Source organism: Anser brachyrhynchus (genome assembly GCF_964034855.1).
Source record: "Anser brachyrhynchus genome assembly, chromosome: 5".
Classification (NCBI taxonomy): domain Eukaryota; kingdom Metazoa; phylum Chordata; class Aves; order Anseriformes; family Anatidae; genus Anser; species Anser brachyrhynchus.
In genome coordinates this window covers 13,801,786-13,825,161 of record NC_137699.1, presented here as the reverse complement: position 1 = coordinate 13,825,161, position 23,376 = coordinate 13,801,786, and the positions used below count along the sequence as shown (strand labels likewise).

At 49.5% G+C, this 23,376-nt stretch overlaps 1 protein-coding gene and 1 long non-coding RNA gene across 11 annotated transcripts in view; one reads left to right on the top strand and one right to left on the bottom strand.

The window, feature by feature from the left end:
- Positions 1–23,376, top strand: part of ACCS (1-aminocyclopropane-1-carboxylate synthase homolog (inactive)) — a 70,227-nt gene that overhangs the window by 24,670 nt on the left and 22,181 nt on the right. For 3 of the 10 annotated variants that reach the window (XM_080594577.1, XM_080594576.1, XM_080594575.1), the window contains 2 exons: positions 19,844–19,876; positions 20,001–20,207. In XM_080594577.1, coding sequence (XP_080450703.1) covers positions 19,852–19,876; positions 20,001–20,207 — 232 coding nt within the window. In that variant the 5' untranslated portion in view covers positions 19,844–19,851. Of the gene's footprint in view, positions 1–2,198; positions 2,334–8,712; positions 9,002–17,961; positions 17,984–18,502; positions 18,782–18,950; positions 19,062–19,162; positions 19,195–19,843; positions 19,877–20,000; positions 20,208–23,376 lie in introns of those variants that run through there. The other 7 variants (XM_080594578.1, XM_080594568.1, XM_080594574.1 and 4 more) reach the window with 7 other exon arrangements.
- Positions 889–1,948, bottom strand: LOC308196105. The gene is made up of 2 exons (XR_013952092.1): positions 1,840–1,948; positions 889–1,491 (listed from the first exon to the last, which is right to left on the bottom strand). It is a non-coding gene; the product is annotated as an uncharacterized lncRNA (long non-coding RNA).

Below are 23,376 nucleotides of genomic sequence, written 5' to 3'. Positions count from 1 at the left end.
GGGTCTTCAATTGAAAAGCCTGATCTGCATCCTGTGAACAGCTCTGCCACGGTCCTGGGAGGGCAACGCTGGTACTGTTTCCCCTTGCACATCCCCCAGTGTGGACTGAGGGCAAGGGGGGATAGTGGGAACAGTGCCTGCAGCCCATGGGGAGGCGGCTGCTGCTGGCCCCCCGCCTCGGCTGCTCCCCGCACTGCCCTGGGCATGCCGCTGCAATAAATAGCCCCCATGCGAGTGGAGGGGAAGGCGCCTCCTCTCAGGAGAGGAGGAAGGGGCCGTCTGGTCCTAGCAGCAGGGCTGAGCTGAAACACCAGTGGCTGGTCACAGCTGGGGACGGAGCTGCTCCCGTGCAGTTTGCTGCAGAGCATCCTCCTCACTCCTAAAAGCACCCCGGTGCTTTTGACCAGGGAATAAGCCTGTTTCCTCATCCTGCCTCAGCTATGTGCTCGCACCTGTATTTTCAGAGATAGGTGTTGCTCTCCACCCTGTGATAGGGACATGTATGACACCGCACTTAAGTAATACATTAAGCATTTGGAGTAGAAGGAGGTTTGTATCCCTGCACATCTGGAGCTGATAGTGAGTGAATTAAAACTGAGTAACACACAGGGAAACTCCACACAGGCCAAACGAGAAGGGGATGAGCTTTGCCAGGGCTCACCCTTGGCTACATCGTTTTCTGCGGGAGGAAAATGCTGAGAGGAGACTATGAGGAGGAAGCAGGAAGCGAGCAGGGGCTTAAGGAATCCAGGGAGAGAAAGGCAGAGAAGAGGGCAGGAGAGGGTGGAGGAAGAGTGCCAGCTCCTGGCACCCACAGGGATGAAGGGGAGCTGTCACCTGAGCAGCCAGAGGGGTGATGGATGTGTGTTTGGGACTGGGTATGGTAGGTGGTTTTTTTTTTTGCAAACGCAAAGGATTGGTTTTGTCTTTGGACACTTTTACAAAACCAGGTACAGAACTTCTCTTAAGAGGCTTGCAGTGCTGCAAGCGCAGATCCCTCCTCGTTATTTCCTGAAATTCCCTTGGCAGCAGGCAGTACACGCTGTGTGCATGTACTGGGGGTGGCAGCTCTGAGATGAGCAAGCAGAGGACTCCCTTTTGCCCCGAGCACTGGAATGTGCTGTCACAGGCACAGTGCAGAGGCTGGGGGCAAAGTTTGTTCTTTCCTCACCAGCCCCAGGCTGCTTCCCTGGGCATTTGCTTTCCCACCCCCTCCTCCTTCACCCTCTCATAACAGGCACTTGGGCAGCACACTTTTCTGGATTGGCTTCAAGAGACCTTTTAAGGCTGCAGGGATTTGGCTTTATAGCTGCAATTTACTGGTAAAACTTGCCTGAATTATGCAGGCTTCTTACAGTGAAACAGGTTCAAGAGCCTCTATTTTTAGTCCATCTCAAAAACAAGTGCAAGAATTACTGTCTGCTCCTCCCGATTTCCTCCGTGACCCTCTCCCTCACCACGTTCACCAGCTTTCCATCCAGGTGGCAGGACCTGTTGGGGAAATGGCACTATTTAGTCTCAAAGAGCCCATAACCAGCTTCTCCATAACCACACAGAGCTAATCAATTCTGGTTTGTCACGAGGAGCTAATGAGCCATTAGCAAGTCTGGGCTGCTCTTTGCACAGGGTGGCTGGAAGGCGCGCAGGCTTTTAGAGGACCATTGACCAAGAGAGCGAGAGGTGAATGTAACCACATAATACACGGGTACTGAGGCGTGTGTACTGTTTATGTAGTGATGTGTTTGTGCGTGATACCTTGAAGATATTTAAAACACAAATTCCTGGATGTGAAGAGCCGTACTTAAGCCATTTGCAATTGTAACAACAACTCCAGCTGACCTGAGGATACGTTAACCGTGGTAGAGTTCCTCGCTCCAAAAGCTGTTTATGTAAAGCGTGTACATGCTCTCCCTCTGTTTTATATACAAATTCACGTGGCATCCAGCCCAGGAAGCTTGTGAGCTAGGTCAGCCCTGAAGGATGCTGACTGTGGGACCAGTGGGAATGGTTGGCAGGCCCCCATGAGAGACGGTGACTGAACCTGCCATGCTGATTCCTACCTGCGCTGCCTCTCCTCATTTCACCCCAGCTCCAGCAGGTGTAAAATAACCCCCCTGGTGCCCAGGAACGGTGGGCCAGGGTTCAGAGGAAAAGGAGGAGGAGGTGATTGCCTCTGCAGCACAGACACAGGTGCCCCCATCCCAGCCTCAACCCAGCTGCTGCCACCTCTTAAGAGCTGTAGGAAACGAAGGTTCTGCTACCACTAATTGCCCCCCTGTAAACATCTGCTTGGAGAGAGGGGTTTGCAAGCTCTGCAACAGCTGTGAGGAGGGGTAAGTCTTTGTGCCTCCTGGCCAGTGCTGTGCTGCTTCCCTGAATCCTGATCCTTCCTCCCTGTGGCATCACCTTGGGACATGGCAGCTGTCTAGGGGGGCTTTGGGGACCTGGAGGGTGTCTTGGACAGCACAGGCTGTGAGGTGGGATGGGCTGTGGAGGGTCGCTCCAGGACCTCTGTAACTGCAGAGGCTCCCAGGCTAGGAGCCCTTGGCTTTGGCTGACGGGGCGGTGTCTGGTGGGCTCCTGGGGTACAAAATGTTTTGAAGCCAAAATGGTGACGCTCTCAGAGCAAGCATAGCAGCACCTGCACAGAGCTGGTCTGGGGGGCATTCCCTCCCTCTGGAATAGAGAGGTTTTAGCCTTTGGCTCTGCATGGAGGAAGGTGCCACCTTCTCACCTGCTTCCAGAGCCTACTGCCCTCAGCTGCTTTCTTTTGTGCGTTGGCCATATAAAACAGCACTGAGCAGTTTGCAGAGCTCCCATCCCACAACAGTGCCCTGCTTCTGGCACCAAGGCAGTGCTGTGGAGGGGTAATTCAGCAGGGCTAGGTGTCCTGTGAGCACTAACTGAGGCTGGGGAGCAGCCACGTGAGCAGGAGGCTGCCAAAATGCTGCCAGCAGTAGCCCAAGGCCATGACCAAGGGGACTGCGCCCCTGGCTGCTCTGATGACTCTTCAGAGGGGTGCGAGCTCCCTGCAGACAACGGGCTCCTTGCACCAGTGCGTGAGAGCGGGCTGGTGCAGCCTCCTCGGCCGAGGTCTGGGGGCTGAGGCTGGTGTGGATGGTCACCCCTCTGCTTCCCACAGAGCAGCATCCAGGCATCTGCCGCTGCTTTTTGGCTGGAAATCTGCTCATCTGCAGGCTGAAATGAGAACCAGCTGGTGGTTGTTTGGGATTTATTTTAGAAAAAAAAAAATCTTCTGCAAAGCATTATTCTGTTTTGAGTTCCTGTTTCCTTTCCCATCTGTCTGAGGAGCCGGGTCTGTAAATCTCCCGCTGTCTGCGTGTCCCCACTGACGGCACGGCTCCTCTGCCCCGTCCCAGCGTGGGCAGGCACGAGGGCATGTCCCTCCCAGGGCTGCGCGCGAGGGGCTCTCCTGCAAACTTTTTTTGTTCGCTGCCTGCATTTGTTTTTGTCTGCTTATGGTTTGCCTCCTCCTGAGTTTTCTAGATCTGAACGAACCCAGAAATCTCAAGGCAAAACACGGCTGAAACACCATCTGGTTTCACATCAAAACAGCGCGCTTCCCGGGTGATCGCTCTGCCAGCCCGCCTGGCGCTCCCCTGCCTGCAGCTGGGAGTTAGCCCTGGCACTGGCACAAAGCGGCCACTGCGGCGGCTGCTCTGGTGCTGCTCGGCACCCGCAAAGCCTCTGCGAAGACAGTACCACAGGGCCCAAGGCCAGCTTCCCAACACCGGGCAGGGCGTACCCATAGGCTTTCAGCAGTCTGCGGACGGTGGTTTTACGCCTTTCTGTGTGTGATTTCATGAGAGTAAAAAACCATGACTTTCCTCATTAAAAGAGAGGCCAGCTGCTGCTCTCAGTTGCACCAAAATAAGTATGGATTTACTTTGTTTTGGACGTATGATCAATTTATGCAGAAAAGCAATTCTGCTCTGTGTCCCCTCTTTCATTTTCTACCAATGGCCTTTCTCTTTCCTTCAGTTGTTGGCAGCTGCACAAAACACTTTTTGGATTTTTCTCACTGGATTTTTTGTCTTTTTTAAAGGAATCATGGTTTTTACAAATAAGATTTCACACTTTTTAACAATAACTTCTAATGATTCTATAAACTTCTTCTGTAACCCAGCAGAATTTGCTCTGATATCTTTCAGCAGTTTCGGAGGTCATCATCATTGTTCCTGGGTGCTTTTCATATTTTTAAGACCAGAGGGGACTTTATCTGTTCTGACAATGAATCTCACTCAATAATTTCTGCTTCAACGTTTCTTGAGTTAAAATGTATCTTTAAAAAAAAAAGACTGTTGAGTCTTTACTTCAAGACTTCAAATTATGGAAACTCTATTGCATCTCTAGGTAAATTGCTCTAATGGTTAATGGCTTTTGTTAAATAGTGCACCCTGTATTTCATCTGAATTTGCTTAGCTTCTGTTTCCAACCACCGCATCAAATTAAATTCCTGTTGTGTTTTTTTCCTCTCTGCCTGATTAAAGAGCCCTAATATTAATCATTTCTTCTTGCACTGGTAATTACGGACAGTGCTCAAGTCATCTTTTGACCTTCTGTTGGATAAACTTGGATTGACCTTCGTAAGTTTCTCACTAGAAATGTTTTCCAGATGCTGAATCGTTCTTGTAGCTCTTTTCTGAACCCTTCACAATTTCTGTTTTTTTGTTGTTGTTGATTTTTTTTCTTACCGCTGACACGAAGCCTCACAGTGTTTCAATGTAATGCAGCAGTTCCTGCTGCTGTTCTGATAGCACAGTATGCCGAGGTAATACCACCTCTCTACTATTATGGGATTGTACATCCAAGAATCACGCTTCTCCTAGCAAAAGTACCATGTTAGGGGGTCACATTTAACTGGCTGTGTACCATGAAGTACCTTGGGGTAGAGTCAGGTTCGTAACCATCCCTTTCAAAGATGCTGCTTTGCAAGATTCTGTGTCCCACTCTATGCCTGTAACCATTGCCATCCTTTGTCACTGTATGAAGAATCCCTGTTTGGATTTGGGGGTGTTAACGACCACATTGCAGAAATGAATTCGTCATGCTGGGACAATCTTCTAGACAGGTCTGTACAGCTGAGCGTGCTCCTTGTCTTTCCAAACCCACCAATTTTGTATCACTCTTAATGATACCTCTTTCCTATGAGCAATACCAATTTTGCAGAATGCTGTTGTCATATGAGAATGACAGGCGAGGCTGCAAAATGCCCCACAAGGTAAACATATTGATATATTGATCTTCATCAAATAAACTGGAGATCTCACCAAATATGGGACCAAGTGTGTTTTAATCAGACCTGGTTCCCGTTAAAAATCATGCATGTTTCCTGGAGAAAAGAGGGAATCTCTGTCTCTGGAGATGCTTAGAGCTGAACTGAACAAATCCCTGAGCAACCTGATCTAATCAGACCTGTTTTGGGAAGGTGCTTGGACGTGATGACTTCCAGAGGTCTCTTCCAACCCAAATTATTCTGTAGTTATGTAATTATGTGGCTAATTAGCTTTCTATTTTTAATACTTGTCACTGTCCTCTGTAGTCACCTTTCTGTATTTCACCCTGCTGCTATGACAGGTTAACCGGGATAGGCTCTGCAGGTTTAAATATTTTATATATCAACATCTGCTTAAAGGGCTCCATGTAAAATAGAAAGCACTTCATAATCAGATAATCCTGCCTGTGCCAAATACAAACCCGATACAAAGGATTTCTTTCTCCTGGGGGCTGGCAGCGCTGCTGAGGCTGCCTGCTGTGAGACGATGGGCTTCGTGGGGGACATCGGCCGGCCCTGGGTGCCTGCAGGGGTTTGTTGGGGGCTTCTCTCGTGGTCGGGCAAAGTGAAGGTGACCAGAGTCCATGGCTGCGCTCCTGCAGGTGTCAGGAGCGGGACCATAGGGCTGGCAGTCTCCAGGAGAGGTCACTCCTGTCCCCAGAACCTGCCAGAGCAGGTCCTGCTGGTCCCGTGCCTCTGCGGGGTGGCGGGGCAGGCGGGGATGTCAGCTCTGGTGGCAGAGGGGCCGCGGGGGTGCGACGTGCATCGGCGGGTCCGGCTCTCAGCAGCTGCCCCTAGAGCTGGGACCCTGGCATCTGCCAAAAGGGCTCTGCGGGGGCACAGCACCGTGCATCCAGGGCCGTGCTCGTGCAGCCCTTCGGCCACCTCTGTGTGGCTGCTGCGGCTTCGGCTGCCGTCCCCGCCTGCTTTCCTCGCGGTGGATTCGGTTGTTTTGCATCTTTGAGGTTGAGTGGGTGGTTTGGAGGTTTCTGTACACTCTGTTCTTTTGGTAGGCTTAGCTTAGTCTATGTGTTTAAATGCAGGTTGTGCTTCACAAAAGGGACATTATTTTCAATGAATGGCATCATCCATTTTAATATCTGGTTCAGCGTTTACGCCAGAAAAGTCTGATGAGATACAAGTTGACATCTTGTTTTCTTCATCTGGTTAGAGGAAGTCACGACATTTTTTCAGAGAAATCTTTATTCTAAGATCTGAAAATGTATAAACAAGTAGAAACTTCCTCTGCTTTTCTTTGTCAAGCTGTCAAAATGTTCCCAGGCCACCCTGGTTTGTGGTTTTCACTTGTTATTCCTTCTTTCGTATGACAACAGAGAGATGAGTTGACAGCCACTGGTGTCAGAGGCAGGGAGTTGCTCCGGGGAGAGGAGCGCTCAGCTTTAAACAACTTTGCTGTGGTTTTGGCAAGGCTGGGTCTGTGACCCTGCCACAGAGACGGTGACTTCTGTCCAAGGATATTCCTGCTGCTAACAGAAACAAAATGACCATCATAGCTGCTCTCTGGGACTGCCGTTTGTGGCTGGGAAGGTGTGCATGGGTTTCGTCCAAGGGATATAGGCTACGCTCAGCCTTGGAAACTTGAGCACACGCTGACTTATTCATCAAGTCAGCCTCCCGCCAGCGGTACAAACAGCACATAGCTTTCCAGGCTCAGAAGTGTGGGCCCGCACCTTTATGCCGCTCTCATTTACGCTTTCATTTCAGCACTGCAAGCTGTTGCATCAGTAAGAGGGCAAGCCCCAGGCTGCTTTTCATTTTCTGCTGTTCGGAGCTAATTATCCAGGAGCTGGAGAAGTAATTGACTGAGGTGTAACCAGGCCCCACGGTTCAAATGCCCGCGGGATGAGGTGGAAGAGGTGCAGGCCGTGGGGAGCCCCAAGGGCACCTGGCATTGCCACGCACCTTGTGGGAGCGCTGGCACCCCCAGCGTCCCCCAGTCCTGGCAGAGGCAGGCCGGCTGTGTGTGTGAGGAGCTCGGGCGGTGGTTGAGGCAGGGAGGAAGAGCTGTGGGGCTGCAGGTGGGGAGGGAGGCACTGGGTGGTTCGTGGAGACCCTATGGAGCCCTAGAAAGCACTCAGCGTGGTGCTCCCTGCGACTCTCACAGCAGGACTACGTGTGGCAGGGAATTAAAGCATGCATCCCCCTGGGGCAGATGTGAAGCCACCAGAAATGATCTGTAGGCCCGCATGAAAGCTACCTGGCAGCATTTAGTCCCTGCAGAGGCAGGCGTTGTGTCAAAACCCTGGGGCAGAGGACTGCCCTGTGCTGCACCTCCCCATGGAGCTGCCTTGCCTGCCCCGCATGTGCGCGCTGCTGAGCACGGGCTGTGTGACATGGGCACGTCCACGGCTCCTCGGGGGGCTGTGCAGAGAGCCCAGCCTCGTGCTCGGGGGCATGGACATCCACCTGGTAGGGGACCCTTAAAGTGTGCCCCCTGCTCCTTCAGGCCCACCATCAAGCAGCACTGACCTCCTGCAATGCCCAGAGGAGTCTCTTGGGCTTTGCTCTTTCCACACACAGAGACACCTTGGTTACAGGCTTGCAGCCTGCTGTGGTTCACGGCATGCATCAGCCTGTTATTGTTGTGACACTGCTCATGTATTTCTTCCTCTCACCCACAGCCTTTCCGAGGGGAAGCTGTGATAATGACAGGACTTCTCGTTCTTTGTCACAGAAATCGGGTATAATTGCCCCATTTCAGCTGCTTTAAGAGGTGCAGCGAGGGAACAGGCTGGATTCTTGCTTCAGACATCAGTCATCTGAAGCATTTGGTAGATGGCACATCAGGGCTGGGAAATGACTCAACTGTCTTTGTTAAAAGCAATCTCTGGGCTCAGGGAATAAAATCAGAGGGAGAGAGCTGAGGGGGGCGGAGAGGGGCCTCGGCAGCAGAGACACGCTGCCTGCTCTCCCCAGAGCTGCCTCTGAATCATCCCCGCAGCCACGAAGCCGTTCGCCAGCCTGGCCTTGCAGCCACGTCCATGCTGCCAGGGAGCCATTTCCCCTTGCATGGTCTGGTTGAACTTGCACCTTGTGCTCAGCCAACGCAGTGCATATCTGGCTTTGGCAGGGGAATCGGGGTGGCCTTCGGGTGAGGGCCAGGAGTTTCTCCCTGCTCGTGCACCGCTGAGCCACCTGGCCTGGCTTTTGCGGGTGCCGCCTTGTGCCCCTGTCGCAACACAGGTAGCATCCAGCCAGAGATAATCCCCGCCGCAGGCCCTTTCTCCTCCTGGCTGGGCTCACAGAAACCTCACTGAGTTGGTCTTGCTTGGCTTGTGAGTATTTGTGACAAAGTGCTGATGGCAAAACAGGCTGCTTCTCAGTGGGCGTAGCAGGGATTGGCTTTGTTTGTTTTTCCTGCTGCCAAGGCCTTGCTTATCTAACCTCCATTTCAGTCCTGTTCTGCGTGGAAATGTTTTTATTTATGCAGCTGGGACAGAGGCCCTTTCTCTTTTAACTCATCCAAGTTTGAACTTGTGGAAGAGAAAATCTCTCATGGCAGCCGTCTTCCTTCTGTTGAATGAAATGTGCCTGAAACGGGGATTGCACCGATGTGTGCAGGTAAAGCCTGCTCCTCCCCGTTCAGCAACGCACCATGGTGACGTCTTCAGTGCATTTACACATCCACTCGGACACATCTGGTGCAGCTATCACAGGCCGTCCTGGTCCCAGAGTCACCCCCAGGTCAGTAAGCTCCAGAGGCTGCAAGTCTGATGCAAGCCAACAATCCCTGCTCCACAGCGCGCTCGGAGGTGTCGGTGTCACCGCATCTGGAGGACAAGATCTCCCTGATGTGACCTCAGGCTTGGTCTGGAGGCCATCTCCTGAGGTGCCACTTGCTCGGGCATGGCTTTTAGGCTGCTCTGCAGTCAGGCTGGGGGCTGTCTGTGAGGGTCATGGAGCAGGCTGTGCTCGTAGCTGCTCTCGTGCCATGGGAAGATGCAGCCCTGGATTTGGGAGGCCCTACCACTTTGTCCTGCTGCTTCTGCCTGTACTCCGAGCACCAGCATCCCTGACTGCCAGCAGTGATTTGGCAATGACTGTTGTGACAGCAGGGGCCTGACTGCGTTTGCCCATTGACGTGACCCCTTTGATCGTGGGAACCACGGAGCCTGTTTTTTCTAAGCGAGCAGAGAATTCGGTCGTTGCTGAGCACATTCTGCCTCTTAGGATGCCTACTGCAGCTGAGAGCTCGATGGCCCTGGTACTGCGGCTGTACCAAGCACTGTGTGTTCCTAGACAGTACTGTAAAAGGATGCAGAAATGAGGCTTCTTACGCGCTGCTTCCTTTTATAGCCTCTCAGTGCACTAGTTTGTGTTTTTGTTTGAATACTCCAGGCTCTGGGCTTTGCTTTGTTCAGCACAATCTGTTCAACACAAAGGAAAATAAGTCGTTAGTGGTTAATTGGAACGTGTTCTACTTAGCTGTCCTGTGCTTTTATGGACTGTCCAGGTGCCTGTTTCCGAAATAAAGCTGCTCTCTGTTGCTCCCCTCTGAAAAGCACCTACCTATGCTAGGTCACGGCTCCACAGTAATTAATGAAGAGCTGCAGAGCTGGCCGGTGCTGTCTATGTGCTGTGGCAGTGTGTTTCTAAATACCATGACAAATCGGTTAAGGAAGCACGCGTGCACAATTTGCTGCAGCTGATGCTGCTGGTGACAGAATTAGACTGTCCATCTGCATGCTCAAAGGCTCTGCATTGATAACATCCTAATGACAGTTCTCATGTAGTTTGTATGAAGAGAAATTATAATTTTGGGAGCAAGCAGAATTGAATAGAGCTTGTTAGGGATGTTTCAGCAAAGATGATGCAGTTAGAAAACGTGTATGTTGTGAAGCAGAAACGTTTCATGGAAATATGTAGTTTGACTACCTTTAATTGTCAGTCTTCTGCTGGGCGGCTTGTCAGCTGTATCATGCATGCGACCTGGGTGCTGCACAGAAACACAGCTTCCAAGGTTTGCCCCTGAGTTACTGTCCTGTGGTCCTGGCATCTTCTGGCTGGCTGAGATGGGACTCCTCTTGTCTCGTGGAAGCTGGAAGCTTGGCTCCCGAGTGAAGTTGATGGGACTCTTAAGAAAATTCACTGTTGCTCACTCCCAGATAAATTTGCTGTCCCTATTCAGTGCTGAGCAGCTGTAATATCGGGGGAAAAAATGATAATTTTGTTCAACAGCTACCAACATCCTGAGCTACCTCTTATATTTTGGAAACACCACGCATCAGTGTTCCTGAAATTAAATTTCACAGATTTTATTTTTCATAGGAAACTTGCAAAACTTTCTTATGCCTATTGGAAATTGCATTTCAAGCTACTGGAAACTTCTACAGAAGGGAATTCCATTGTTCAGCTAGCCTGAGATCTGACTCCCATCCCCTCGGTGCTGAGATTTTGAGCGGATGTGGCTGGAGCTGCTGGGACAACCACTCTGCTCCTAGATAGCAGTGGCTGCTATTGAAGAATAAATGACACTGCAATCTGAGCCTTGCTTGCACACAGGCCCAGGGGGCTCGTTCAGGGGAGACTAAGTGCAGAACAAGCTTGGCCATTTCTAAAACACTATGTAAAGAGACAGAAAATTGTTTTACGGGCTCTGATAAGGTATTGCTATGTTCTGTCTCTACAGAATGAATCTCAAAAGGGACAAAAAATGTTAGCACTTCCTACATGCGGGAGGTTTTACTTCCGTGAGAATTTGGTCACAGGTCTATTTAGTGCTTAAAAAAAAAAACCAACCACCCAAAAGAACCCAGACCTCTAGGAGAGTTTGTCTATTGCCTAAAGAGATCCAATGACCCAGTTTTGTTTATTTTTTATCCTATTACAGAATAAAATCAAATCTGACTCTATCATGACTCTAAAGCCAGGGCATGGCTCCCACCTTCATGTCCAAGTTTCTTCACAGGATATTGAAATTATACAACTGTGGGTTGCTTTGTTTTTCTGTGCTACAGTTTTGTTGCCCATAAGTAAACAGAGAGCAAGGTCTTGATGAGGTGAATTCCAAGAACTGCAATCCTGTAAGAGAAATGCAAAACTCGCCCACAGCCATCAGTATTTACCTTCTAGATCAAATTGTAGGCAGCTGGGAGGAGAGTGCTAAGGATTAAAGTCCTGGCCTGGGGAAGGGTTCAAGCCGGCTGCTCTGCCACTGATTTTATGTGCTTGTCAAGCAGTTGGTTCTTGGGTTGAAAGTGCAATAAATCCACCTGTTTTCTTGCTTGTACGGCTGGCAAAAGCAAGGTGTGGAGCTGGCTTTTCCTGGGGCTGTGCAAGAAATGATGGACTTGTTGGTCAAGGCTGGGAATAACGTGTCCTGCTTTGGCCATCCTGCTGCTGTCTGCTGGGCTTTGCACCTGGGGTGTTGTGTGGAAGCATTCATTGCCAAAAACTGCGGTATTTGTTTGCTTGAAATGCTTGATTGGTTCAGGTAAAAATAATTTATTTTAGGTAAAAAATATTGTTTCAGCCACCTATGACTGAAGTGCGTACTGACTTATTTGTTGATGTCTCTGTAACAAAATGTTTCAGATTTAGGTTGGGACCCTAAGAACTGGCTGCCTGTTACTTTCGGGGTGTCTTATCCACTCCCTGGGCAGAAGACCCTTGCCCAAACCTCCCCCTGCAAGGGCTGATGTCTGTGTGCTCCGTCCCCTTGGCTGCTGTGCTCTGCTGCCTGCACTCTTTTGTTATAGAAATGGGGGGCCATAAGCAGATAAAATTGCATGTTCTGGCTCACATACATCAGGTTTGAGAAGGGTTCCTTCAGCTGTGGTGAGCAGCCAGCACCAGGGCCACCCTGCGCTGCCTGACAGTGAACATCTCCTGCTGGAGGGCTCTGCTTTGCCTCAAAGGACTCCTTAGGTCAGAGTAGATGTGTCTCCACAGCCAGTTTCTCGGGGGATTGTCTCCTTTTCCTTGGGAATCCAGCTATTTCTTCTGATTCCCTAGGCTTTTATAGAAAATGCCCCCCGGAAGGGAAATTATTTGCTTCCCACCTAATAAAACATTTCACTTACTCTGAAGCCAAATGTTTTCAGTCTGCCATAAATTCCAAAATACTTCCATCTCAGAGGGACTCACAAAAAAGCTTGCATTTTTATTTTTTCCCCCGTTCCGTGAGAGAACAAAATGAATTAATCACCCCCTCGGCCCACCTTGCCTGCTGTGGGAGATGTGGGTAGAGCATCGCAGCGCTGCCCTCCTTCTCCCTGGGGTGCAATGGGGGCTCCCACGGGCCCCCAGCTGCCAGGATGGTGAAGCAGAGCTTCAGGGCTGCTCCCCGGTGAAAACAACCGGAGAGGTAAGCAGCAGGCAGGGTGAGGGCTGTCCTCCTGCGAGGGGTGAGCCTGGCCACGTCACCCGTCCTCTGTGAGCACCCGGCGTGAACTGCTCGGCCGTGCCCCCAGGGGCCACCAAGGCTCCCTGTCTGCTGGGTTATCTGCCTCGGTTGAACAATACCAAGGATTGCAGCTCCTGCTGCGTGGCCATCGCCTTTCTGCAGGCACCGCAGAAGGTGTCCAAGGAAGGGCACGGTGAAGCCCTGGCCTTCGTTGCCCTCCTCCTCCCACGGCTGCTGCCTCTGGCTCTCCTGTTTCCCTGCATCCGTGATGAGTGTGTGTTACAGGCATGCTCTCACCTCCGCTGCGAATGTCAAGCCTGTGCTTTTATTCATCTGTCCTTTCTCCCCTCATCTGTTATTCAGCCCGTGATAAAGCTTCTCTCCTCCTCATGATGGATAGATGAGGAGGAAGGAGGAACAAGCTGTCTTCTGACAGGCAAGGCACATAAAGCTGCAGCCGCAATTGCAGTTACCAGGCGCATAAAAGACATAATTTCTTTGCCAGCATACAGTTCCCATCCAGGGACAATGGCTCTGCAAAAGCCTGCTGGCAGACGCCCCAGCCAGAGACATCTGCGTGGCACATCCTTACGGGGTGCAGAGAGGAGGGGACGATGCGTCTCTACTCTGCAATTAAGGCTCTCATTTTGTCATTTTTATTCCCTTCTTGTGGAAGCTGGCGAAGTGCTTTACTTGTTCCCGTCTCCCACCCCCACAGCAGGGCTGTACGGTGTTTGTGTGCTCCCTCCCCAGTCGGAGGGACTGCTCCGTGTCCCCGTGTCGCTGGCGGGCTGGGTGACCTGCCACCCTGCCTGCCTTCAGGTGGCACAGGTCTTGCCCAGCCAACGCTTCTGGGACGCCTGTGCCTTCAGACCTGCTCGGAGGCATGTTGCAAAGGCTTCCCTATGTTTGTTTTCCATGGGTTCAGCAGAGCCTTTCCCCATGAATTAATTAATTACTGTATTGATGAATCCTCTCCTCCAACTTGTGTGGTTCAACATACTCTGCTGGAGGCCCCACGCTGTAACCCCTGTCCTTCCCAGCTCTCCTCCTCCTCTTCCTCATGCCATCAGGGCAGTCTGAAGCCCAAACCTTTGGGCAAGTGGAGTTTGCTGCTGCTCGGCTGTCTGGGTACACGGGCAGGCTGATTTCTGGATGTGACCGCTCTGGTGTGATTTGCAGCTCGGCAGATTTCACGGAGATCAAAATCTAGGCAGACCCTGGAAAGAAGTCCCATCCGATAAACTCGCCTATCTCATTGCACAGATGTGCTGCAGGTTTTCTCTGTGCTTCCCTGCAATGGTGTTGCACATCCTTTCTCCCGATGTGTTTGCACACAGAGATCATCTCCAGGCAGCGCTGTGCTCCTCGGCGTCCTGAACGAGGAGTCACCAGGCAGAGTGAGTCACTGGTGCAATTTGACGTGGTTTAATCTGAACTTTCAGGGCCTGATTTCGTTATTGTTGCTTACATTGAGTGCTTTCTTCCTGTACGCTGAAATCAGCAGGATTTCTTGTGTTGTTTGGTTAAAAGATTTAGGAAAAAAGAAAAAAGTATGGGTTATTGTAGGTCAGGATGCAATTATAGGACTGAAGTGCAGGAAGAAGTGCTGGACAGGTAAACAGAGCTGATGGTGAAAGATGCCTCCACGCAACTTTTCCTCTGTCACGTGTGCTTCCACGTTTCTGGAGTGCTTGAGCAGCTCAGGGACTCCGTGCTGGGGGGGCTGGAGAGGTGGGACTGTGGTGTCTCTTGTGGAAACATGCAGGTTTTTGGGGGTGCAGTGCTGTTCTTTACATTTCCTTTCCCCATAAACCCTCGCTCACGGATAACTTCACCAGACCATCAGACTAGAAAAAGCTGTTAGGTCTTTAAAGCTTCCCAAGCACCCGATGCTCCTTCCTCACACACCGCAAAGCAGGTCTGTGATATCGCCCAGAATCACAGGCCGCTCCTTTTCCCTCCTGTCCCTTCTGCTAAAGCAAACCCAGACTCTCTGCAGGATTTCTTAGCATCTTGGCCAGTCTAACTTGAAAAAATACTCTTGTAGTGAAACTTTCAGAATTACTGAAATTACGTGATTTTTCTTTGGTCCTTAATTTTTCCTTCTTTCTAGCTAAGTTCTTTTCACATGTACATATATATAAAAAAAAAAAAATCTTCTGCTTATTTTTGCCATATTTACAGGCTTACAAGCACGTCTGCTTTGTGTCTCAGCCAAGTGGCAGAGACAGCTCAGCTCTGACAGTCTAGCTCAGACCTCTCGCCTGTGTATTTGCTTCTCTTCTCTGGATTCCCACTTCGGCAGTGTCTTACTGGTGATGTGCTACCCATAACTGAGTGGTAGTATCCCAGAGGACGTCACCCACAGACCTTAACCAGGAGGATTATCCCTTCTCTCCTCCAGGACATGATGTTTTTTGTCAGAATAGTGCTCCTCCTGCAATAACGTAGGTCCAGCTTTTCCGGGAGTAGCTGAGGAAGGCTTCAACCCGGACAGATCTAGGGCAAGAGACCCCTGGGGACAGCAAACTGGGTCCTGAACCCCTGCTGCACTTGCGCCAGAGGACTGGCAAGGCAGGTTGGCTACTGTGTTCCCCAGCAAGCTCTGTCCTACTTCCCTTCCTTCCTTTATGCCTTTTCCCTTTTCCTTTTCTCATGGCAAAAGCAGTTCGGTCCCTTTTTCTTCAGTAACTTTTTTTTTTTTTTTTAATTCTGTTCAATCTTCCCACGCTGCAGAGACTTTTTTCCCATGCTGGCTGAGATGTCACTCTGTCCAGAGACTTTTTTTTCCCTGTAGCCCCTGAAAGTGTGGGTGAAAACTATAGCACATGCAAAAATATTTTGAGAAATATTTTGAAAACCTCACAAATGATTACCAGAGGCTTCAGTGTTAATTTTTTTTCAAAGCAATTAGATAATAGTGTAGGTCAATAACATGCCTGTCCCACTTTTTTTTTTTTTTTATTTTACACTTCAGTTATGTCCTATTTCTGTTGCTTTTAATCCTCATAATAGCCAATCCCTTGGGATTAAGTATGAAACCCTTTGAAACCGGTGAACTCAGAAGGCCTGGGGTAGCCCCTCTCTGCTGGCTTTACCCACCTGCATAGTCTGTGTGAATATTCTCTCTCTGTAACCCCCAGGACCCAGCAGGTTGTTATTTGCAGAAGAAATGTTGAGCTTAAATCCTGCACCTCAGCTTGCACCAGTCTGGGTTGTTAAACTTGCCCATGCACATCTTCTCAGCTGCTTACGAGCACGGACTGATGTTTGCTGCGAAGAAGCAACGCCTGGGTGATGTCCAGAGCGGAGGAGAAAGGAAGGAGAGCAGAAGTCATACAGGAGAGGTCGGGGCATGAGGAAGGGACTAGAAGAGGGAGAAGTGTTCTCACCCCGTCCATCCCAAAGCAGAGGAGGGGGTGAGCACAGCTGGCTGAGCTCCTCTCCCCAGGCCTCCAGGTGCTCAGAGCGGCGGTGCCTGGGGCTGTGGCAGGTCCCCTGGGGCCAGCAGCTGCCACCGCTTTGGCTCCCTGGGGGCTCCCAGCTGGAAAAGTCTCATGAGCTGCCCAGGCTCCAGCTGCTCTCTGTTTACACTGTGATAGGCTCTGCAGGGCCCTACACGCAATGCCCCCGATGAAGTTCAGAGTCTCTGCAGAGCAAACATGCCCTGTGACTTGAGTGCTGTGCTGCGCTGTGAGTGTGGTGCCGCTGCTCCGGTGCAGCCCTGTCTGGAGGGGGGCTTTGGGAAGGTTCTCCTCACTCCTTCTGAGCAAGGCGAGGGACCAAGGTCAAAGCACAGCCCGGTCTGACAAAGTTTGCGAACCTGAGCAGAGCTGGCTTTTGCTGCAGTTTGTAAGGAAACACAAAGCAGCAGGGATTCAGCTGGTCCCAGGCTCTGTTCCTCTCAGCTCATGGGTTAAAAGCTGCCTGATCTGGCTGGGTTTCGTTGCTACAGACCCAGCAGTCTGTGCAGGAGGACACGAAGTGGAAAACAGGCTTTTACACCCTCGTACTTCCAACACGCAAACATGAGAGGAGGCCAGGCCTCCGAAAGGCCGGCAATTTGGATGGGAGTTGCAGGGAATTTGCGGAGGGAATTGCGATGGAGGTGGGCTTGTACGGGGGCCAAAAGCGGTCCTGCTGCAACCCCACTGACGTCAGCTCCCCACGCCTCTTTCGCTCTCCGATCCTCATCCGTACTTCCTTCTGAGCTCAGAGGGCCTGGCATCTGGTCTGTGCTTTTGTTACCGCAGCTGCTGGCGGGTCGGAGAGTTTCCATGATTCCCGGTTCCCGGAATACCCCCCCGCCTGCCCGCCCACCATCTCCAGAGCTCCGTGATTGCTCTGTCAAGCACACGCGCCCCAGATTGGCTCCTGCTCCCCAGACACACTCGTCTGACTAATTACCCCCTTCACTGGCGCTGGTTTATTGTGAACGCAGAAATCTGGTCATTACAATTTGTTCTATTCTTGAAAACCCCAAAGTTGTTGAACGACAATGAACAGAGAAAGCCTTTTGTTAATTCAAATTCAGCAGCGAATAGCGGCAGCCCCTCTGATGGACCTGGCGTGTGAGGCCGTTTCTCCCCAAAATATGAGGCTGCAGCAGCAAAAATTGGGCTGCCCTCGGTCTGCGAGGGGGTGGTCGGGCAGGAGGCTGCCTCCCTGCCCCGGGCTGCAGCAGGCGCTTTCCTGAGCGAAATACCGGTGAATCCTGGGGAGATTTTCCAGTGTGAAGGATAAAATTATGCCTAGTTCAGATGTTTCCATGCTGAAAACGACTGCTTTTGCCAGACCTCCACCTGCTGCCTTTTGGTGAAGCGGGTACTCTGAATTCACCTAGATTAGCATTCCTGTCCGCAAATCTCCTAACTATGGGGAGCCTGAAAATAATTATCATCGCCTATTTATTCATCTCTGAGAACCACTACTGCAGCATCTCATAGACGTTCCCACTTTCTGGAAGGAATATGGCTACAGTGATGTTTTAGTTTCAGAGAAAATAAGTTAAAGCTACAATTCCCCGAAAGAACATAACACGTTGACTCAAAGGTCACGAAGGCAGCGTTACCTGAGGACACCTGTGAAAAGAAAACAGGTCCTTTTGCTTCCTGCATCTCTTTGATGACTGTTGCTTGAGGACATAGCTATCAAGTTCTCACCTGGTGCTGTTTTGTGGCAGATCTTAATCATGTTCTTACGAGACTTGTTCTGCCCAGAAACCACTACCACAGCTGCTGTCTCTTGATCACATCAGAAAGAAAAGTGAAGTTTGACAGAGAGATGGAGTTAATTCCCTTCTGATCCGTGGATGACAGGTTGCGTCCTCTTCCACTTGCCTTAAGCATGCTGGTTTAAACACAGATAATTTTACTTTTAAAGTAAATCTAATAGCTCTGGGCCTTCTCTTGGTAGGTCTGTGTTAGGTTTCTTCTCCGTTGTGCGAGAGGCAAAGTGACTCTAACTGAAAACATTTCCTGTGGTTAGTTGTAGACAGGATCTGTGAATCCAGAACCAGCCGATGCTGGGGAAAAGACCAGCTAGACATAGTCATGCAGAACTGAGAGAATTCCTGCAAGTGGAATTTCCCATAAAAGGCAACACTTTTACCTGCCTATTCTCATTTGTCTTCCTGACGGGTTTGAGATTGGACTGGTATGAACAGCTTTTCCACGTTCTTTTCTGTGTATCATTTTCTCCTCTGCTCCCCTATCTCTAATATTTGTGTTTGAGTTAAAGCTGGGCACAGCAGGAGAGATATTTGGGTTCCCCCTTCCTCCTCCCCTTTGATCTCTCATCTCCTATTTATGTCTGTAAATGTTTTGTTTTATTTGATGTACATTTGCCAGAGAAATGCTGGGCCCAGCTCCAGGCAAGCTCATTTCCCTCTTCCATCTTGAGACATTCCAGAGCTGAACAGCATGAGATTGCATAGCTAAATATTTAGGAGAAAGCAATGAAGCTGTGTCACCAAAAACCTCAGTGTATTCCTCGGAACAAAATGAGGTTACTTAGCGTGTGCAGACAAAAGTCTTGGAGCAGACGTGGAAAGGCCTATACTTCAGCCATCAACAGTTGTGATCAATGTATCGTCTCAGTTGAGCCTCGTATCAGAGGTAAGGTACCACCATACTCAGCTCGTTTCTGACCCCAGACCACTGGAACATCACACTGTGATGGTGATTTCCCAAGCCAGTAGGGTCCCAGGCCCCTCTTAGCACCACAGAGCAACTCTTTTCACTGGAGAACAGCTTCTTTGTGTTTCTTTGACACGTTCCTCTTTCAATCTTTCAGTACTTTCTATAAACTTGGAGAGAAGTCACAGCAAAGCACGCTTTGCTTGGAGCACAGGCACCGCGGCGCTCACCCTTATTGAGAGAAATTTCTCCTACTTCTGTAAGCTCTAAATATGGCACCAGTGACTTTGTCTGCTGAGGTTTCAGATCTTTCTAAACCTCTCTTTGAAGTTCACCCAGAGGTTTGCCAGGTGTTACCACAACCTGCAGGAGTGGTGATCTTCAGCGGAGGAGTAAGGCAGGGAGCTGGGAGCAGTAACATCTGATGCTGCTGCGGGTCGTTTTGACAGAGGCTGTGAACCAGAGCACAAATTTTGAAAAAGTTGCCAGAGGTTGGGGTAGCCTCTGAAGCCTGTTCATACGCAAATATATATTCCCACTGGATGAGAGGGAGGAAAAGGGCGAGAGTGAAGCCAACAGCTTGACTGAATGCAAGTGGGAAAGAGAGCGGACCTGCTCTGGGTTGCCAAAGTCTCGATTTTTCTTTCAACCTTGTGATTGTTGTCACTCTTCTTAATGCCCCAGCTCCATGGAAATATCAGTGCTTACTTATTTACATGTAGTTAATGCCTTCCTAGCTCTGGTGTTTGTAGTGTGAAGGTAGAAGTGGGGTGAGTCTGAAATCATCTTGATTAATAGCATCCTGGGAAAAAAAAAAAGTGTTTCTCAGAAATTAGAACTTTAAAGCGAGTCTCCTAGAAAAGAGGAGGTCAGGATGACTGTTTCTGAATATTTTCTAACTCGATATACTGATAATAAAATCATTGGTGGAAATCAGGCTGGTTTTAATTTCTGGTTTTATTAATCAGAACGGGGGATACACAGACCTCAGGGAATGACGTATTTTTGTGCATATTAATATCCACATTTTTCTTTTAACAGAGCAGCTGATGGAGGAAGAAGTCTATGAAAGCTGTAAGTAAAACTTGTTTCCCTCATCCCTTCATGCAAATTGTTCTGTCAATAACCGTGGTTGGGTTGGGACCAGAGGCTAGACCTTGACCGCGTACTCATTGGATCACCTGTGCTTTTTCCCTAGCATCACTTGAGGAGCACCTGGTGTGTTCTCCACGTGGGACAGGCACATGGCTTGGACCTGACTTTGGGAGGGATACAGCAGTGATTTCTCACTCTCCCCCAAGGGCTTGGAGCACAGGCGAGCGACTGGTCAGACAACACGGCTGGGGGAGACTCCAGCTTGGTGCAGGAGGTTTTCCACCCCAGTGCCTTCTGCTCCTGGAGACATGTAAGTGATAGATGATGCTGCCTCCTGGGTACCAAGTGACTACTGCCATTCATTCAGCAAAGCCCCTGCCTCAAAGGTTGGTGATGCAAATGAGGTTTGGAGTGGTTTAAAACTGGCTGCTGCTAATTAAAGCAGATTACTGCTAGCTTAAACAGACTCTGGTGCTTCCTGAAAAAGGTGTCCTTCTGTCTGCAAAGAGGTTCAAAGTATGCTAACGACGAGAGCTGTCTTGGAAATCTGTGCTGTCTATCTGAACATAATTATACTCAGATTTCTCTCTTTTTGCGTGTTTGAATTTAGTGAACTTTAAGGCATTTCATGGAGGTAGAGTGAGTAAAATCCCATCCATCAGACTGAAGCAGCGTGGGCACAGGCAAGACACACTTCCATGTATGCCGCCTCTGCTTGCCAAAATGCTTTTTTGCTTCCAACTGGAAAAAGCCAGGTTTCCTTGTGGGACAAACAGTCTGTTTCAGTCACGACCTCTGGGCCAGCAACAGTCTTAATGGTTTTACTGTGCAGTATTCATCATTTCTAAATAGCTGGCTTCAAATGTAACTAATTTCCTTCACAAAAGTTACTGTAATCTTGGTCACTTCTGAACCAGAGCAGTTCCAGCCAAACTGAAACATGGGAAAACAGAGGAAAGGAAGATGGTGTAACACACACATTTCAAAGGGAAAGTCTGCATGTGTAATTCCTGTATCAATAATTACCCTATTCAGTCTGATGCAATGTACCCAAAACTGCAGAGGAGAAGGGGCGAAGGGACGTGAACTAGGTCTGACCAGCAAGGTATCTTTTTAAGTGCTGACTTAAATTTGGGCTAAATTAAAGCAAGGTCTCTTAAGGGTGGGGAAGATACTTTTGGCATGTACAGGACAGACTGAAAGACTGTGAAGCTGGGAATGTGATGTGAAGGCTTTTGTTTTTCAGCCTTTAACAGGACTGCAGGTCAGACCCTGTTTTCTCTCTCCCACCCGTCCCTGATTTATGAAGGATGGAGGCTGCTGTGACAGCCTTAGTTACAGACACCTGCCTTAGGTTCGCTCTAAGCAGCTCACCTCTTCAGCACAGCTGATCTCCGTTTCCTCCCCTGGGTCAGCAACATGGTGGTCATCCCGGCCACGTCCCGCTGCTCTGGGTGGGGGATTTGGGTGTAGTTGGCTTCTGTTCTGTTTCTGCTGAGCAACTGCCATGGCACAAAAGCAGCCCGCTTTCTGAAGTCTTGCCAGCTGCATGGAAGACTAAAATGGAGACTGCAGAATGTTCTTTCACGTCTCTTGCAGTCACCCAACAGCACCGAGCTGTGCAGCAATGGCAGGGCAGCAGGGGAAAGTTTCCACTTGCTGCCGTGCATAACACGTCCCTTCTGGGTGTATTTGGGGCATGAGTACCCTGACTCAATGGCACTACACATAAATATTGCTTTTAAAAATCACTTACAAAAACAGAGCAGATTCTTTTGCTGCCATGTAACACATTTGAAAAATGATGTCAAGGTGTCAGCAGTGGAGACTGGCTTTTGGCAGACTTGAGAGTCCCTGCAAAGGGGCCTCAACTTGCTGAAGGTTAATTAGCACTGGAAAGAGGGCTCTCAAGTATTGCTTCAAGCTCTGGGATGGGAATTTGCCTGGGACAGTCTCAGGTTAGGAGGAGATCTCTGCATAAAACCTCTAGTCTTTGCAAATCTGAACTGAGGGGGTGGCAAGCAGAGTTCGCACTGGAATTCCTCAAGGCACTGACATCTGATTGCTGTTGACATCTGGACCGGAGTATAGCTCAACAGTCTTTCACTTGAAAATCTAGAAATATTTTCTTAAATGTTTTTAGAACCTTTTGTGAAGTTCTTCAGAATGAATCACTGCCTAAGAACAGCTCAGTAAACATCATCCAGTTAAAATGACTGAACACAGTACAGTTTGAACTGAGATGGAGTTCTTAAAGAAAAGGTTTGCCAAAAAACTCAAAACAAACTCCTTTCTTTTACTTAATGCAATAAAACCCCTGTCAGCCTGAGAGAAATCAGATTTTCAGAAATTTCTAGCAATAGCCATAATTTCTGAATGTTTTCTCCCACCCCAGGAGGCCTGTGCCTGATGATTGATAACCAGTACACATGCTGCTCTTTTAATATGTTAGGGCACGTGATCCTAGCCGAGGGCACAAGGACACGTCCCCTGACTGGGAAAAGCCTGCAGGGGGGGTGTGATTCTCCCACATGCTTTTCTGGGAGCTCCTTGATGCAATCTGAGTCTAATGAACACACCTGACAAAGTAAACAATTATGAAAAAGAGCATTTCCTCAGCCTTTTTGCCAGAGTTATAACAGGAGCTGTGCCTAGGATTCTATGGGAAAATCTGACTGACTGATTGACAGCCTATTTCTGCTAGCAAAGTCCACAGGTAAGAGCAAAATGTTAGTATCTTACTCCAGCTGTGCTCTGTTTCAGCTGTAAGGTGTGGGGAAATATTTTTGTTCACTTTAGAAAAGAAGTCTATCTCATTTCTGGAGTACCCTGGTTCTGGGTAACTGATGTTGCTGTAGCTGGGGCACTGAACTCGGACAAGACAGCTAGCATCTTTTGTTGGCACTTCTTTCCACATGTTCTTTTTGACCTATAGCAAGTTATTGAACTCGTCTGTGCCTCTTTTTCTGAGCTGTAAACTGGGAGCAAGCTGCACAACTGTGTTGTAAGGTTGTAGTCATAAGCACTCTTGAGGCATTTCCAAGTAGAAATCAAGACTAGGATGACCAACAGCTAGGTATTTAAGAGGTATTTTTTTTTTCCTCTGCCAACTTTTTGGGGCTGAACCAGTGCAGGGGGATGACTGTTAGTCAGCTCACCGTAACTTGGCTGGTAGGGAAGAACATCCTGGCTATCGAGTTGGAGGAGCTTGCCTATAGGATTAAACCAGCTCAGGACCGTTAAAAATAATGAGCTTTGTGGCAACCTCCTGGGTGGGTCTGCACCACTGTAATGAAATATCTTTGCTTGGTAATCAGTGGGTGATACTTCTGAGCTGCCCAGGTGAAGCTGAGGAGTGAGAAGAAACAGTGAGGTCTGGCAAAGGTAATTAGGTCAGACCCAGTGTTGCATGGATGTGGCTGTCCTGCTTTGAGGAACGGGTTGGCTCAGGAGCAGCAGTGGAGAGAACAACCTTTTAA